Source organism: Humulus lupulus, chromosome 6 (genome assembly GCF_963169125.1).
Source record: "Humulus lupulus chromosome 6, drHumLupu1.1, whole genome shotgun sequence".
In the NCBI taxonomy this organism is placed as follows: Eukaryota; Viridiplantae; Streptophyta; class Magnoliopsida; order Rosales; family Cannabaceae; genus Humulus; species Humulus lupulus.
In genome coordinates this window covers 199,191,924-199,210,098 of record NC_084798.1, presented here as the reverse complement: position 1 = coordinate 199,210,098, position 18,175 = coordinate 199,191,924, and the positions used below count along the sequence as shown (strand labels likewise).

General features: G+C 33.1%; 2 protein-coding genes across 2 annotated transcripts; one reads left to right on the top strand and one right to left on the bottom strand.

Annotated features, from left to right (window-relative positions):
• The first annotated feature begins 4,950 nt into the window (after window positions 1-4,950).
• On the top strand, window positions 4,951-7,240 carry LOC133782940 (BTB/POZ domain-containing protein At2g24240-like). The gene has a single exon (XM_062222421.1). It carries the CDS (start codon window positions 5,425-5,427, stop codon window positions 6,754-6,756), a length of 1,332 nt encoding a protein of 443 aa, XP_062078405.1. The 5' UTR covers window positions 4,951-5,424; the 3' UTR covers window positions 6,757-7,240.
• An 883-nt stretch (window positions 7,241-8,123) lies between these two features.
• LOC133782939 (omega-6 fatty acid desaturase, chloroplastic) lies at window positions 8,124-12,260 on the bottom strand. The gene is made up of 10 exons (XM_062222420.1): window positions 12,040-12,260; window positions 11,894-11,948; window positions 10,915-11,159; window positions 10,687-10,830; window positions 10,409-10,560; window positions 9,984-10,106; window positions 9,704-9,881; window positions 9,005-9,123; window positions 8,769-8,883; window positions 8,124-8,623 (listed from the first exon to the last, which is right to left on the bottom strand). The coding sequence occupies exons 1-10, from the start codon at window positions 12,076-12,078 to the stop codon at window positions 8,462-8,464; spliced, it is 1,332 nt and encodes a 443-aa protein (XP_062078404.1). The 5' UTR covers window positions 12,079-12,260; the 3' UTR covers window positions 8,124-8,461.
• Between the last annotated feature and the right edge of the window lie 5,915 nt (window positions 12,261-18,175).

Genomic DNA, 18,175 nt, shown 5'->3' with positions numbered 1-18,175 from the left:
GACTTAAATGTGTGATTAAAACTAAACCAAGATTAGGTATTAAAAATTTTGGTCAATGAAGTAATCATTTCTCATTAAAAGTGTTTAGTTTATACACGGGATCCCAAAAAGTGGTTAAAGACTGATAAAAGACAAATAAAATACACATTTGTCGTCCTAAGCGACAAAACAGGGTTCAACCCTAGTTCCTCCAAAGCAATCCCGACCGTGGCGGTCGAGTAGGCTTCATATGTACACACCGCCCCTAAAGCTCTCCAACTCATGGTTGGTCCAGCTTACCCTTGCCCTTACCTGCACCACAAAGCACTTGTGATCCAAGGCTCAACAAGAAAACTTAAATCAACAAATTCAATAAGTAACAAAATATAAACAACAAGCTTAGCAGCAATAGTCTGCTCAAACAAACACATAATCCAATTTAACAGTCAATGAGTTAGACAAGTGTAGTATGCACTTCTAATTATTTAGGTGGTGTTCAGGCCCGAATATCTTAGGCCGAGCTTTCAAATCTTATTGCCGACCCTGGCTCTCTTAGACCGAGCTGCAAACTGCACGCTTGTTGCTGGCCCCGACTCCCTTAGGTCAAGCTTTTAGATTAGATATAATCAAACATATAGATTGCATAACACACAATCAGATGCAGCATATACAAGCATGTCTAACCAGATAATCAAAAGTACAGTCATAGTCATATTCATTAATAGGGGTCCGAGCCCCAATTTCAACCAGGGTACAATTTTCTTACCTTCAGTCCCGATCAGATAACGTATGGCGACGCTGAGTGTGATCCCTACTTCCAAGCCCTAATGGTATAACCTAGTCACAATAGAATAATATACAACCATCAAGCACTAGACTATTTAACAGCTTCAGGGTAAATTTCTAGCCTTCAGGACCTCGAATTCTACTAAACCGGGTAGTAGAATCATTGCCGAGCCTTTAGGTTTGAGTTCCCATGCTTAAAAACCCTAATTGGCTAATATCTCCAATTTGAGTCGCGACGCCCCTCAAAAGCGTTGCGGCCCTCCTCAAATCAGATAGCCCTGACCTTGAATTTCCTGGACACAGGCCGCAGCACAACCCACCAAGCGCCGCAGAGCCATGGCAGTTTCTGAGAACTACCCTGGCCTCTGAGTTTGTAAGGACCGCGACGCGATCTTGCGAACTCAGAAAAAAAAAAAGAAGAAGTGATTTTAAGAATTTCCCAACCTCCCAAAATCAACCCAACACTTGTTTTTACTCATAGTTGACCGTGGAAACAATTTCAACAGGCCAGAAACATCAAAACAACTCTTAGGACTCAATCAAAATCTCACAACCTTAGGATTCCAATAAAACTTTGAAAAACAAAACTAAACTTAACAAAACTCGAATTTTACCTCTGGTGAAAATGTTCCCAGCTATTTCCTCAAGCTTATAAGCTTTCCTTCTAGCCACAAGTCCACTTTTCAAGCTTTTTTCCTTCTCCAAAAATCAAAAGCTCACCAAGGCATCAAGAGGAGAAGAGAGAAAATGAGAGAGAGAGAGAGAGAGAGAGAGAGAGAGAGAGAAAGAGTGTGTTGAGTGTTCTAAGGGCTCCTCTTGGTTCTACTGAGTTCTAAGTTTGCTGAGTGTGTCATTCCTTCCTTTAGTCAGTAAATGACTAAAATGCCCCTAGCCGATTAGCTTACTCTCTAATGCCCTCAAGGGAAAAATCGTCTTTGTACCTCATTTCCCGCTTATCCTCAAGTAGCCCTATAAATTCCAATTAATCCCTACATACCAAAATAATCACTAAATAACTACTCATCATCCGATAAATCCTAACTACGCACCAAATTACTAAATACCCTTAGGCTCACCTCGAGCCAGGTATTTGACCCCGTTGTGACTTTTTCGCTAACTCGCCCACTAGGATTGCCTCGGGCCATGCATCTCAAATATATCTCCTGTGGTCTGACTCATAAAGCATATATAATACAAATATACCCTCAACGGGTCAAAAATTACGAAAATGTTATTTTAACATAATCGAGCCTATAAGCACATTTAATATACCTAAACATGCATAAGTTGTCATATCATGATATAACTCATATAATTCATATAATCGCACATGTATAATCCCAATTAATATATAAAAATCTGATTATGCCCTCCTGACAAAGTAATCAAGCCGCTAAGCCTTAGCGAATTTGGGAAATTACACTATGACTGGTCTAAAGGCTAGCTCCCATCTAGGACACCTGGGAAATAGCATCGCATGCAATCTCCCATTATAGTCAAAGTACAATAGGGTGACGTGCTAGCTAACACCCCTCGCCTTGGTAAGGTGCGGAAGCACCCTTTTGCTGTCCTAGGAAACAACTAATTGAAAGCTATGAGTAGCTCCTTACAAACAATCTCATAGTTAGAAATTACTTGGGTTTGCCCGTAAAAAGAGCTCACCAACCTTATTAATTTCAAACTAAAGCTTTATAATTAGATTGTCTCTCTACAGTACATACTTATCTTTAGAGTCTTTACTCAAAACCCTATAAAAACATTCTTCATAGCCAAGTCTCTAAACAAGCAAACTGCTAATTCTAAGGTTCAAAGATATCTTGAGAACTGGGGCTAACACTCAAGCTTAATAACGACCATTATTATTTGATTTCACCTCTTGCTATTCCATGACACTAAGAACCAATTCTAGTAATAATAATATCATTTATGTATAAATTTATATACATCTCTCTATATTATATAATTTTATGTATATAATTACTTAGTGTTGAGCTCAATATATTCAGCCCAAATGCTTTGTTGTTTTGGGTAAGTTGAAATGGAGCGTTTTAGCCCAGGCAGAGGAGTCAGAGTCAGAGGTCGCGGATTAGAGGCGGGCCTTGCCTCTGTCCTCTGCATACTTAAAAGATCCGAAAGTGTTCTGGCGGGAAATTCAATTATTCCTTCAACCAATCAGGAAGTAGACTTAACCGAATAACTTCTTAGTATTCATTTTTGACCCTATAAATATCATGACCTCATTTAGAGAAAACATTGGAATCTGACTTAAGCATCGGAGTGTCTTTCTTGCAAGTACTCTCAGACAGTTCGACGGTCATTGGAGTCATCTTCATCGCCGGAGAGAGATCAGAGAACCAGAGTTTGACGACAAGTACCTCCCGATTTAGAAAGACCAAATTGTTGCATCAACACTTAGATAGGTTCCAAAAAATTTAAATCCAAAGTCTAAATTAAATATATAAGTGATGGTAGTTCTTCGGTGTACCCCCAAAAAGGTGCACACTGGTGCACCCCCTTTCCAGTTTTTGGTTCGGGAAGTATTTTCGACGCAATTTTTTTTAGCTGTGTATGTTATAGTTATTTAGAGCATCTTGCAAATTTTCGATAAATTCTGAATAATTTATAGTGTAAAAAATAAAGTTTAAATAGTTTTTTGAACACGTGACTATTTTTTTATGCGCGTAAAATGTAACATGTTTTAACCTTATTTCGTCACTGTAAATTATTCATAATTTTCTGAAAATTTTGCAGAATGTTCCAAATAACTACAATGTACATAGGCATAAAAAAATTACTGAAAAATACTTCTCAAGCCAAAAATATTAAAAGGTGTATCGGTATGCCGCTTTTTGGAGCGCACCGTAAAATCCTCCTATAAGTAATTGATATAAATATGTACAATCAATGTTTTATTTTTAAATTAATGTGACTCAACCATAAAAGTACTACGGCTTGTATTAAAATCGTACTCTACTCAAAATAAATAACAATGTTTTATTATTAAGTTATAGCGATGCTTGGTAAAAAAAACTTCAAATGCGTAATTATTCAATCGAAATGTACATTATTTTTAATATATACATCTAAAAATAATTAACATATGTCTCATATTTATATTAATAGCAATATTTGTATTTTTTTATATATTTTTTTTATGAAAATAGGTAATCAATAGTAATATTTGTATTGGTTACCACTAATTACTAATGATATAACATACAAAAAAAATCATGGAAAGTTAATATTTATTATTGGAGAAAATAAAAATTTATTTACCAATGACCATAGTTTAGCATCTCCAATACTTCAAGCATGGAAATAAATTGTTGAATCTTGGTTAGTTAGGCTAAAAGTTAAATATAGAGGAGAAGTACATTTTTGTTCAAATGGTGGACTTGTATTCTTCAACTCACAACTAGTCACAATCTATTTTGTATGTCTTAGAATGAGCAAGAGATTCAATTTTAAGTTTTAAAGTATTGAACCAAATTATTTTGCTTTGTCGAGTAGTAATTTACTTTAATATAAGATTAAATAAAAGAAGCCTAACTATTATTGTAGCCGAATTGTTTGAAGAAGTCTAAGAAATATTAACAAAGTTTACCCAAAGCCAAAGTCCTCACTTTTGTGGACATTTTCTTTCTCCCAGTGGGCATTTGGACATTATTATCAAATTGAAGATAGACTAAAATATTCTATAACTTGTCTAAACAACCTCAAAATAATTTGTTAGGTCATAAATTTGATGTGATCAAAGTAAGGATAAGAATAAGATCAAGAACCCCTAATTAGTGACATAACTTAAGGAAATCAAATAAAAAAATTAATAGTACCCATTTCTCTTGACATAAAAAAAGGTCTCAATTTTTTCATTCAATTTTTGTATTTATTTATTGATTGATTTTAACATTTTAACCTAAATAACATTAAAAACACTCCCACAAGACACGCTTTCCATAGGTATAGGGCAAAGAGAGCTGACTTCATGGAATTGTACTTATCTAGTTAGCAAAAAGAATTTAATAAGGCACTACCTACACTACAATCTCCTGACCGTTGGATGATCTCAAAGCTCCATAAAAGATCATTTTCAGAAGAATCCAACGGTGGAGATCTAAGGAGGATCAACACCTTAACGTAGACCCACACCGCAGAGGACTCCATTTGCGGTGAAAAAGAGAAATAAAGTTCCAACTATGTCCTCTCCAAATGGAAGGAAAGGGAGTCGCGAAGAAACTAAGAGAGAGAAAAACATGGAGAAGAGAGCAAAGTAAAGAAAAGAGAGAGAGAAGATTGTATTTTTAATTCTTTTGAAGTTCAACCGCTCCAATTTCTTCACCAAATCCCACAAATTTAAAAACCCATCTCCATTAGCTTCTCCTCTCCAATACCCAGATCTTTATATTTCTTAGAACTCGATCAAATTCTTCATACTGATCAATCAAACCTCCCCTGTTTTTCTTCTTCGTCTTCATCTGTTTACTGACAAGGTAACCTCAAATGCTCATTCATGTAGCTTCTTGAGACGTAATCTTCCTTTTCTATTGCCATTTCTGGTATTTCAACGAGTTTTTCAATTCCCAATTCTGGTTTCTCGTTATTGGTGTTTAAATTTTTTTTCCGGGAAAATAGTTTCATTTTCCGGGAAAATTTTCCACAATGGGAATTCAAACAGACAGAGTTAGATTCAACGTGGGAGGAAGAATCTTCGAAACAACGGCCACAACGTTAGCCAACGCGGGTCGTAATTCCATGTTCGGAGCCATGTTCGACGAGAATTGGAACCTTCAACAGCAGTCCATTAACTCCGGCGAATACTTCCTTGATCGGAACCCTGATTGCTTCTCTGTACTTCTCGATCTTCTCCGAACACATGAGCTTTATCTCCCGTCCAACGTCCCGGAAAAGCTTCTGTACAGAGAGGCCTTGTACTACGGTCTTTTGGACCACGTTCGCTTGGCGAAGTGGGGCCAATTCGACGGTAACAGATTAGGCCTTTCCCGGTCAGTAACGGGCCAAGCTCCCGGCGACGGCACCGCCATTCGGGCCGGTCCAGATGGCGGCTGCTGCGTGGCTCATGGGAGCATGGTTCATGTCTATGATTGGATGATGGAAGAACACCCTCCAATCAATCTCGATTACCAAAGAGTAAACGACGTCGGTTGGGTCGATTCAGAGAATGTGGTGGTCAGTGTCTGCGAGCGGCCGAGCCGCGGCGATGGGGGAATGGGGTTGTTTAGTTCGTCCAGCGGTGAGCTTAGGTACAAGTTTCAGGTCAGACATGAGGAGCAGACCAAGAGCTTCACAGCTGGGCCACTGAGTTTTAGTTCTGATTACAAGATTTACTCGAGCTGTAAAGGAAGAAGCAATGAGTATGGGATTGGTGTTTGGGATCAAGTGACTGGAAAACAGGTTGATTTTTACTATGAACCACCTGGTTGGTCACTTGGTGAGGCTGACAAACTCCAATGGCTAAATGGGACTAATTGTTTGCTTGTGGCAACTTTGTTCCCTAGAAAAGACAACTGTTACATTAGCTTGCTTGATTTCAGAGAGAAGAGAATGGTTTGGAACTGGTCTGATATCGGTGCGCCTTTAACCATAGACGAAAGGCGAGTTAGAGACGCCATAGCTATGGAGGAGAGTAACTCAGTCTGTGTTGTGAATGAGTATGAAGAATTGGGTTTCATTGATCTGAGAATTTCAGGTGGGGGTGTTAGGTGGAGCTCAAGAAGTAGGCTAATGAAGGGGAAAATGCCTGATGAGCCTTGTTATCCCAAGCTTGCTTTACATGAAGGTCAACTGTTCTCTTCCATGGATGATTGCATCTCAGTGTTTTGTGGACCTGACTGGGTTTTAACTTCTAGGCTTAGAAATAGCTATGGAGGTTCCATTTGTGATTTTTCCATTGGCGGGGATCGGCTCTTTGCTCTCCACAGTGAAGAAAATGTGTTTGATATATGGGAAACTCCACCTCCACCTGTCATATGATTCACCTAAAAAGTTCGGTTTTTTTTTGGTTAAAATTTTTTGAGTGTTTTTTTTTACTTGTGTTCATCTTTGACATACATAGTTGTGCCATATTTTATTTTTGGGGTTCATGTAAGTTAGAGTAATACTACCATATTGTAGGTTAGAATACTTGAAGATATGTATACTTGAGCTCTGAGCTTTTTACAGTATAGGGGTTCGGTTTGCTCAATAACAAAACAGAGAGAGTAAAAGTGAAAGCAATGGCTTAACTGTAATGTAGCTTAATGAGACATCTACACTGTCAAAAGACTGTATTTTGATATTTGCCATTGATAAAAAAAAGAGAAATTTATTACTCAGCTTAAAGAGGAAAAAAAAATTGTTCCAAATTCTGTTCTCATCTTGCTGAATCCTTTATTTTTTGGGTCAATTGTGGCATCTTTGAACATTTGTTTTTCTTTGTTTTGCTAATAAGAGATAGAGGGCACTTTTAATATTTTCACTTTTGGACAGAACTCAGAGAACCTGGTTCACTTTCCTTCTTTTGACCTCGGCTTTCCCAAAGTTAATCTCTCTCTGTTATTTTTATGAGAGAGAGAGAGAGAGCATGTGAGCAGTTGCAACTGCTAAGAAGGGTGAGATATTATTATGAAATGAATCACTTTGCATAAAGTTCTTAGTTGTTGGTACTTTGCAGCCTTTAGTTTCAGATGAGCTCTGATTTGATCTGATAAATAATGAGTATCTTAAATATCAGAGCTATGTATGACCTTTTACTCATGCAAACGCATATGCCTCTCTAATAATCGTACAAAAGGCCCTCAACTTCAATCGAATAAACCTCTTTGAGGTCCCCTGTTTTTTTTAGCAAAAAGCATAGCTAGTGAAAAAAATAAAACCAATTTAACAAAAACCCTGCATAAGGGAATTTAATATTAATATGCTGTGTTCTCTGTTAATGTTTGTACGGAAAAAAATATTAAGAGCCATGTTTTTATAGGTAAAAGATAGATTTTATCCAACTAGACTGGCATTAGATAACAAACACAAGATTTATGTCTGTACCCAAAAGAAGAAAAAGTCACTATCATTTTTTTTGTGACAAGTCAGAAGATGCTCTTCACAATGATGACTTTAAATCCAACATTGCTTACTATGATATTGGTTTTAGTTTAACTTAGAAGATCAGTTGGTTCCAGAGTGTTATGAATTAAAATATGGTGAAAATGAGGAGGTTCTGACAACCCAACGAGGATCCTCTAGTCTAGGATACTTTTGTTAAATAAGCAAGCATCCTTGAAAACTTTTAAACAAGAGTGTTCTTCTTCCAATATAATCAAAAAAATTATTTATTTATATGGTAAAAATGAGGAGGTTCTCATCACTCAAAAAAGAATCCCCCAGTCCTGGATTACTTTTTGTATTTATAGATAAGGCATCTTTCAACTTTTAACAAGAGGGTTATTCCTATATAATCCAAAAAATAACATTCAACCAAACTATTCCTTAACTTCCAGGAAGGTTCCTTCAATGTAACATTTCCTCTATTTGATAAAAAAAAAAAAAACCCTTTCGAAAGTACAGTTAAATGAAATGGATAAATCGTGAAGGAACAAAATGGTGATTCATAGCATGCCGGCTCTATCTCGACGAGGAAAGATTAGGATAAGAGATAAGAATTAAGCCGAAAAAGTTTGTGACCCCACTAGGCAACACAAGAGACTCAAGCATAATCAGGCATCACCTTTTTGAGAAATCCAACAGGTTGAGAGTCTTCAGGTGCAAGTTGATCAAAGGGAACATAATTTTGCTCCTTATCATACACATGACACAATGTCATTATCGTCTTCATTAAACGCCAGCTCCATGTAGCCTCATTTAAATACTGCGCGATTCATACAAAGACGAGCCAAATGAATGACATCAAATCATCTTAAATAGTTATATTTTCATTACTACCAATAATAACACACTATGGACATAGTTATGTTTTCGCAATGGACATAATCACCAATGATGCATTTAATTACCTTTCCCCAGTTATCTTGGATGGACTTGTGAGCTGCGCGCAAGTTATAACTCGGAATCCTTGAAGATATATGGTGAGGGATGTGGACATTTATATCATGGCATAGGATCTCAACCCTGCACCAAAGGAAAAGGATCAGGAAACAATCCCATTGTGGAGAGTATCCACTTCCCGACATCAATTAGTTAAGAAGATATCAACACAAACAATGAGAAATAAGAGATGCAGAAAGAGTACCAACGAGGGTAATCGCAATGAACTGTTCCATTTAGTTGAGCTTGAGCTGCATTCCACTCATCTGGAGATTTAAATGGTATATGGGGAGCTGTATGATGTACCATTGTGAAAGTACTCATCTACAGGGTAAAAAGAGATTGAAACTTTAGACATGGATATTGAAATGTATTCACTTGAGTAAAGATCATCTGGTCTACAAGAAACTAACAGAGAATGAAGTCAAAGTACTGGGCAGGCAAATCTAGTACACTACTACTAGGTTCGTGTGGAAGAAACTACAGAAGGTTACGATATAAAAAAAATGTAAGGCCGGACTGCAGTAGAATAAACTAGTAAAAAAACTATCAATTTGTAACATGATTATAGCAGTAACATTTTCAAAATTAGATTTCTGAAATAATTGCAACATAGCAAGATGAATTTGTTGTATAGGACACACGTCAAGCATAGATACTCGAAACAAATATTCTTCTTGTTAAGCAAGTTTCGATGTTCAACTAATTTGGGCCTACGTACATTTGATGTTAATAAAGTACTAATAATTATTCAAAATAAGACAGTTTACTAATAGAAGTGCAGATAAAAATCTAAAATGCATGCACACTTTTGTTAGGTATATAACAAGTGTTGGCAATTATGCGGTGTTTATCTTTTCTACATGTTTTGTCTTTTTTCAAAGACACAAGAAAGTAGCTATACCCAAAAGTGATAGCCCAGCCATGGCATCAACCAGTACTTGACCCATCCAATGATCCCCGTCTTCCATATAATAAATGGCCATCCGATGAACATAAATGCAAATACACAAGCCAAACTTATCTTCACCCTTTTGACTTCATTTGATCTGAACTTCTTCAAATCGAAGTGACACACCAACCTATTTGGACCCAAAATAGTATCAAGAATAATGTCTGGTAAAACCAAGTCCAAAACTTAATTCCACAGTTTAAGCAAACAAAACATTACAAATAAGCATTACCAGTGAGCTATTGACATCCAAGGCCGAAGCGGGCCATATCCAATGATAATTGCCTTGCGCAAAGTAGTTGATGAATCAAACTCTTCTTTCCAAACAGGTTGCCAAGCAGTATCCTCAAAAAGCCTGAGATTTAGATGAACTACAAGTTAACATCCAAGAGCAAAGAAGAATAAAGCAATACAAAGTGGGAGTAATAAAAGCAAACATATCATTTAAATTTCATAAACTTATAGGCCTTCAAGGCTATGCAGCAAAAATTACAAAATCTTAGCACTCAATGTTAATTAGTCATGAAACATGCACGTGAAGAGAAAACATTTTCATCGTATAACTTGTGAAGATGCTAAACCAGAGACAGATGAGAGTGAATAAATAATTATAAATACTTAGATAATAAAGAAAACATTAAGAAAAACTCAACACACATGTTTGTTTTTGCATGATGTCGCTCATGCTTAAAGCGCCATGGTTCATATGGGTATATAAGCGGCAAAAATGCCAACGTTCCAACAATGTCTTCCACTAATTTGTTTCTTGAAAATGACTTGTGTGCGCAATCATGACCTATAACAAAAAGCTAAAAGTTTGGGGAGAAAATGTACAAGGAGTTAGATTCGTTTAAAATAACCTGAATAAATCAAAGAGAGAAAAAAGTAAGCCTTTTCACATATCTATAAAATACAGAGAAATGTTAAGAACAAACCCCAGTTACTGCTGTCCCTGTCCATGCCCAAGCCAGAGGAAGTAAATACCATGGGGATTTTGAAATCATGACGAGCCCCAAAGCATAAGAAGTGACAGATATTAGAACTGACTTCCAAGATTTTGCATCATTAATCTCAAACACCTTACAGAAGAAAAAAGACACAAAGAAAAACATTAAACATATATCTCTATATTTCAAAACTGATATCATATCATGACAAAGTACCTCTTTTGGAAGAGTATCAACAACATCCTTTAAAGTAACATTGTCAGGAAGTGGTTCTCCAATCTGTCTGAAACCATAGCTTTCTGCTAATTGTTCTCTGTACTCAGCAGTGTCTAATGGAGATGGAGATGGAGTAACTGGGATAGCCACAGCTTGTACAAAGTTAGTTCTTCTCTTGGAATATGAAAATTGTTGTCGTTTGATTCCCTTCTGAAGAAGACCATCCCATTTAAGAAAAGAGGTACCTGCCCATCACAAGAAATTGTCACAGGGTGGCAATATCGTTGGGAAAATGATTTATCTACAGAGCTATTAGATGGTAAACGAGTCCAATAATAATAATAAAAAAAAAAGTTTATAGAAAGCATGACTGCAATTCAAGAGCTCTGCAGAATAATTATACAAACACAAAAAATGGTCCAACTTAGGGAATATGCCAAGCATCACACATAAAAGAAGAAGCCACTTAAATGAAAAGTTTGGTGCTTCATTTGAATAAATTACATTTACATCTTTAAAATCAATGTTATCAAATTGCAATTTAAAACCCAGAATGGGTCAAACTCCATTTAAAAAGAAATCCATCTGAATGGCAAGTCAGATGCTTTATCTGAAAAAGAAGAAACTCTCTTTTATGATCACTAAAATTTATTTCCTCCTTTAAACCTGGAATGGAGAAAAATGTGCAGCGCTTTTAAGCTATTTGGCTATGATCCTATGGACCTACATTAACATTAAGACTTAAACCAAACATCAAATTGGCCAAGAAACTAAGGAACCAGAGAGAATGTCAATAACAACAACTAAAAGAAATAAAAGAATAAGTGAAATACTGAAAACCCAAGGGCCCATTAGGATACATTCCCCATTGCCTTCATAACTCAAACCAAAAACCAAAATAGCCAACGAGAGGAACCCATGTGTTCATATATATCAGCAAGTAAAATAGGCAAGAAAACAACAAGAGTAAAAGACACACCTGGTGAATAATGAGCCGCCATTCTTTGAATACGAATTTGCTTCTGATGGGGTCCCTGAAAATCAAAGCCAAAATAAATAAATAAAACCTTATACCAAAAACAAAGGCATTGGAAACTCCCGAGCTATGGGAATGTGAAAGCTCACCGTGAAAAGGAACATAGAATCTGCGAGTCTGCAAGCCATGTTGACGAGAATTGCAGGAATCCCACTTCAAATGGACCCCAAAAAGGTCTTGGTTGGGTATGTGGAGAAAGAAGATAAGCTTCCTCGGCTCAAACAATGGAATACGGGAACTGGGTTGTTGTTTGTACATACAAAGCTTGGTCTGCTCTGCCTGAGCCTTATATGTGAGATTATAATGTGGCTGATTTTCGATAAGTCACTGCTACCGCTTGTTAAGTAAGTCTCCTTAATATTGTCACTTGTCAATTTGTCATTGTCAGCCTCAATCTTAAACCCAACTATACCCACTAGCCACCACTGCATTTTTAATATTATATATTATACTTTTGCATTTGATGGCCATTTTATTATTGAGAAAGGCTTAATTCACACCAATCGCACCAATAATAATAATAATAATATACTGTGGTGTCTTGGTAATAAGGCAACTCCAATTATGAAATGTATCTTGTTAGGACTATATTGTTTTGAGAAATTTATATTTCTTATTGCTTTTTATAATTTAATTATAAAAATAGCTTACAAAATTTTATTTATAAAATAATTTTGTCACATCATCAAAAAAATAACAGATTCTAAAAATAATATACTTGAATTTGAAATTTTCCCAAAATCCAATTTTTCTGGGTTTAAAAAATTAATTTTTTAATTACTTAAAATGTTAATAAGTACCAATTAGTTACTTTTTTCATGAAATTTTTTTATTTTTATAGCATATTATTTTATATACATTTTAATTACCTCCAATACTTATTTTTTGAAACTTTTTTATCTTAAGACACTAATTAGTCATTTTGAAGTTATATTATGATGTCTTATTACTTAAGATACTTTTACGTTGCCGATTAGTTATTTTCTTATAAATTAATGAGTTACAATAAAATATAATAAATTATTATATAGGTTATTATTAAAAGTTACTTTTAGTATACTATACAATAATTTTTTTTATATTCTATTTAAAAGTTATCAAACAATATACTAAAGAATCTATTTTAAAAAAATTACTTGGAATATTTTTAAATAAATTTAAGATGTTTAGAATACAATATGGTATCTTTTAAATGTAAAATAAGAATACAATTTTTAGTATATTAAATTTTGATCAAGTTTAAAATTTAGTTACTTTTTGGTCAACGCAATATAAAAAAGAAAATAAAATGTTGATTTTTATTCTGGTCGTCTTCTCCGACGACAGCCAAAAAAACATATGTTTCCCACATATCAAAATAATTACCTTGAAGATTAGGTCGTGATGGTACTACTTTTGAGCCCAACCGACTAGCAGCATGGCCGTAAAAGATTTTTAAAATTAAAGATAAGAGAGTAAGAACTTGATTAAAAAAAAGTATAGTGGAGAGAGAGAGAGGGGGCCTCGTACCATGAAGAAAAAAAAAGTTGTATAAAAAATGATGAAAAAAATAACTAATTGGTAAGTTATTAACATTTTAAGTAACAAAAATATTACATTTTTAAACTTAGAAAAATGAAAAAACTGGAATTTAGGGAAAGTTTCAAATTTATGTATATTACTTTTAGAATCCGGTATTTTTTGATGACATGGCAATGTATTTTTGTAAATAAAATTCTGGATGTGATTTTTGTAATTATTTTATATTATAGGTATATAATTGTAAAGATCCCTATTTTTTTCATTTCAATCATGAAATGTATTTTGATATTGAAACAACAATAAAATGTTGGAATTTTAGAACTAAATATCTTTTAATTCCAATTAAAAAGTATATTCTTTATTATTATATTATTTTATGAATAAAATAGGATATTTTCTTCATTATTATATTATTTTACTAAGTCAAAATAATTATTATATCTAATTAATTATTTTAATAAAAATATTATTATTATTTACTTTACTATGTTATTTCGTTTTAATATTTTGTGTGTTTGATTTTAACTTTGAAATATATGGTTAAGTTTAGCTTCTTTTTTTTTTTTGTTAGATGTTTCTTTAATCAATTTGCATTTGAATTTTTATTTTCTTATAAATATATATTATAAATCTTTATTAAAATTAAAAAAAATTATACAAATATTTAATTATGATATATTTAAATTTTTGTTAAAAATATATTAATTGTATATTTAGTTCACAATTAAATTATATAATATACACTAACTAAATTTATACCACATATAATATATATATATATATATTTATAAAATATTAATATAAAATTTGAAAGAAAGAAAATATCATTGATGACACTATAGCATTCCCCACTAAATGAGTTAACTTTTCTCGTGCAGTTGGAATAGAAATGATGTGGATTTCACATCAAAATGGCTTTATACCGTTGGGTTGGTTTTCGCCTAATATGAAGATCTTCACACCAACAATGAGAGATGGCTATTTTGACATTTTATAGGTACTAATGTGAAGATTTTTGATAAATTAATATTTTAAGTGTAGTGGAATTTAAAATTAATTTTTGAGTCTCATATATAACTTTAATTACGGGTATTTTTGTAATTTACTAATAATTTATTTTGATTCCAATATATAGTAAACAATTCAATGAAAATATGGTTTGATTCTAATTTCTTAAAAAAATGTAAATAACTTATTTTGACTTTGATTCAATAATCTAATTGAGATGAATTTGATTTCTAATAACTCGAACTATAAATTATTCTAATTGTGTATAAAGTAAATGCACCAATAAATTTCATAAATACTAAATTATCATCTAAATCTTATATTTATATTGAGTAACGATATCTGTACCTAAATATTACACATAGTAACATGATATTGTTTTTTTTAAAATAATATGTTACAAGTTTAATAAATGTAATTGGCTAGACTAAAATGCTATATTATTGTGTATAATGTTTAGATGTATATTTTGGGTGCACATATCATTATTCATTTATAATATATTAGAGCACATTCAATGGAGTGCAAAAAATGTGATGCATTGTTATATTTAGCACATTTTAGCAAAATTATCACTCCAATGGTGTGCTACAAAGTATGTTAAATTTAGCACGTGTTAAAAGTTGTGTCAATCTTGGCACAAGATATAGCATGGGGCAAATTTAGCACAATAATAAATGTCATTTTTTTATTTACTATGTTACCACTAATATATTAATTAATAATTAATGAATTCTTTTTTTATAATAAAAAATGAAAAAATATATTTTTTGTATATTATTAATACATATCAAATGAATTATTGATTTTTTTTTTTAATTTGCATATTGTTTATTGAAACACAATTATAAATATTGAGTAAAATATAGTATTGATTCATTATTTGTATCAAACTTAGTACAAAATTTACATCTTGCATTGGAAATTGAGAAAGTGTGGTGTTTGTTTGTGACATTTTTTTTAGGGTAATACATATGTTTGTGCGATTTTGATATTCAAAATTTAACTTTCATAGTAAATTGTGAATGAAAAATTTTATGACATATGTTAAGCATGCATGTCATAGAAGTGAGAAATACAATGATAACTTTATAATGACATATGTCATGCATGCATTATTAGAAATTGATTTTTTAAGAAGCCTACTCCTATTCTATAATAGTACATTGGTAATTGTCGAAAATCAATTATTCATTCCAACAAATAATAAACAAAATTGTTATAGTAACAAATAACTGGTCGGCACCATCAATAAAATCATAAAATATTTTAGAAAAAGATTCTTAAAAAATATATGAAGGTGATAGATAGCTTTAGTTTCTCAATAAATATCTGGACGGTAGAATGGGAAAGCTTGAAAAAAAAAGCAATGTAAAAACATTATTTAATTGGCCCCATAATTTATCCAATGTCTCATGCATCACGTGTAGCATATTGGTTCATTTTTTTACACGTTTTATTTATTTATTTGTGAATGATTTTTGGGAATAACATGTAAAATATTGACTTGAAAATATTGGTTAATTGTTTCGACTTTAATTTGTAATTTGCCAATAATTTATTCCAATTTAAAAGTAATGTAAACATCAATAAAAATGTTGGTGATTCTGATTTCTGCAAATTAAGTAAATAATTTATTCTGATTCCAATTTAATAATTCGATTGAATGTCAATTTAATATCTAATAAGTCTAATTGTATATTATTCTTACGTGTAAATAAACTCACTCTTAGTGTGTTTGGTAAAGAGGCACACTAAATGAAAGAATGAAGAAAACAACAGATTTGATAAGATGAATTATGAGAGATAATTTATGGGTTTATAAGGGATTTTTTTTATGTCAGTTATACATACTTATTTTAATTTTTTTTTTAAATATAACTTTGTTTAAAAAAAAAATTACTATCATTATTTTTTTTTTTCCAATTTTATGAATTGGTCCCGAAAGTTGATACTTCAACAAATTAGCTTATGTGAGTGATGTTCCATTTTTCTAATAAAACAGTAGATATTTAGTAAGAAAGAGTTGATGTTCCATGAAAAAGTTAAATTTATCAAATTTTCTAAAATAAGTTGATGTTGGAAAAAAAAAAACTAAATATCAACAACACATCAACTTTAATCATAATACCAACTAAAACATGATTATAAACCAGAAGAGGAACTAAAAATTGAACTACAAATTGAACTACAGGTCAACCTTCCCTCTTTTTCCTCGTCCTCCTCTTCTTCTTATTCTTATTACAAGTCGATGATGCTAGATCGACACTAAAGAGACGAGGGTTGCATGGACGGGTTGTTCAACGATGGGGCAAATTTAGGTTGGTCAACAGCGATGCTAGCATGATCGATGGGGCCGAAGTGGGTTGGCGATAGGGTTAGATCCAGGCTATTTGAGTTCTTTTTCATTTTTTTTCTAAATACTCTATTATAGATGGACACTTTTTTTTTTTTTAAAAATTAAGTTTTTTTTTATTATATAGGATGGGGAAGTTAAAAAAAATTAGGTTTATTTTTTGTTTGGTTTTTTTAATTCAAATCTCGTATAAAATATATTTTTTTGTATTTTATTTTAATTCAAAATATATTTATTTTTTAATATAATAAATAACAACTAAAATACCTATTGTTTTTAAAATACTGTGCTTTAATATCTAAACTTTTTTTAATGCAAAAAAAATACCAAAACTACTAAAATATAGTATTTAAATACCAACAAAAAAATTTACACAAAAAATATCCAAAATGTAGCATTTAAATTAAACATATATTCGTTTAATCAATTTTTTCTATTTTAATTTTTTTAGCTTTTTTTTTGCGTTTAAATTCCATGGATTTTTGGGAGCTTGGTTTCTTTCTTCCTTGTATCCTAACACAAGATGAAGATAATAATACCACAAACAAATAAAGTACAATGATTCGGTCACAAAATAAGTAGTAGAAAATACAGGGCCAAAATCCAAGGGGGCCTATGTTAGCCCAAACCCAAACCAAAAGAATGGCCCAATAACTCTTGACCTAAATCAGATCCGAGACAAAATGGAAGGCTGGTTTGATGAGTCGGCAGAAGGAGAAGAACCCAACCCTCTGCGTGAAACCAACGAAGGTAGCAAGGAAGAGAGGAACTCTCATACCAACGATGGTGAGAGAGTGAGAATGCGTGGGACTCGCGTGCGCATGAGACCTCGTTGGCTCCAAGAGTTTGTTAGAATGGAGAGACGCTGAAGAAGGAGCGGAGGAGCAAACTAATTTTCTGTTATTGTGATTTCCCTAATTGCTTAATTTAAATAGCAAGATTGTATTCAATGAAGGGGATGTTGATTGTTAAGCTTAATTGCTTTTGGAGTTTTGTATTGACTCAGAGAATACATTTCCCTTGTACTGAGCTATCACTGGTGCTTTCATTGTCTCTTCATCTCCAGCATGAAGAACGAGGAACTCGCCACCATGATTTAAGCTCTGGAAACTAATTTCCAGAAACACTCAGAGGAGCAATTCGCTTAATTCACGGCACGATTAGATGAGCAGGTGGCTCGTTTAGATGACCGTGTGGACCAACTGCAATCATCCTCGTCGAAACCGCAAGTGGTTAACGGAACTGCGAGAAGTGGCATGGCTTCACCGACTGGGCAACGACCGAAAGCTACAATTGACTCTCGGGATGTGAATTCAATTCTCAAAATTATGAGAGTGAAG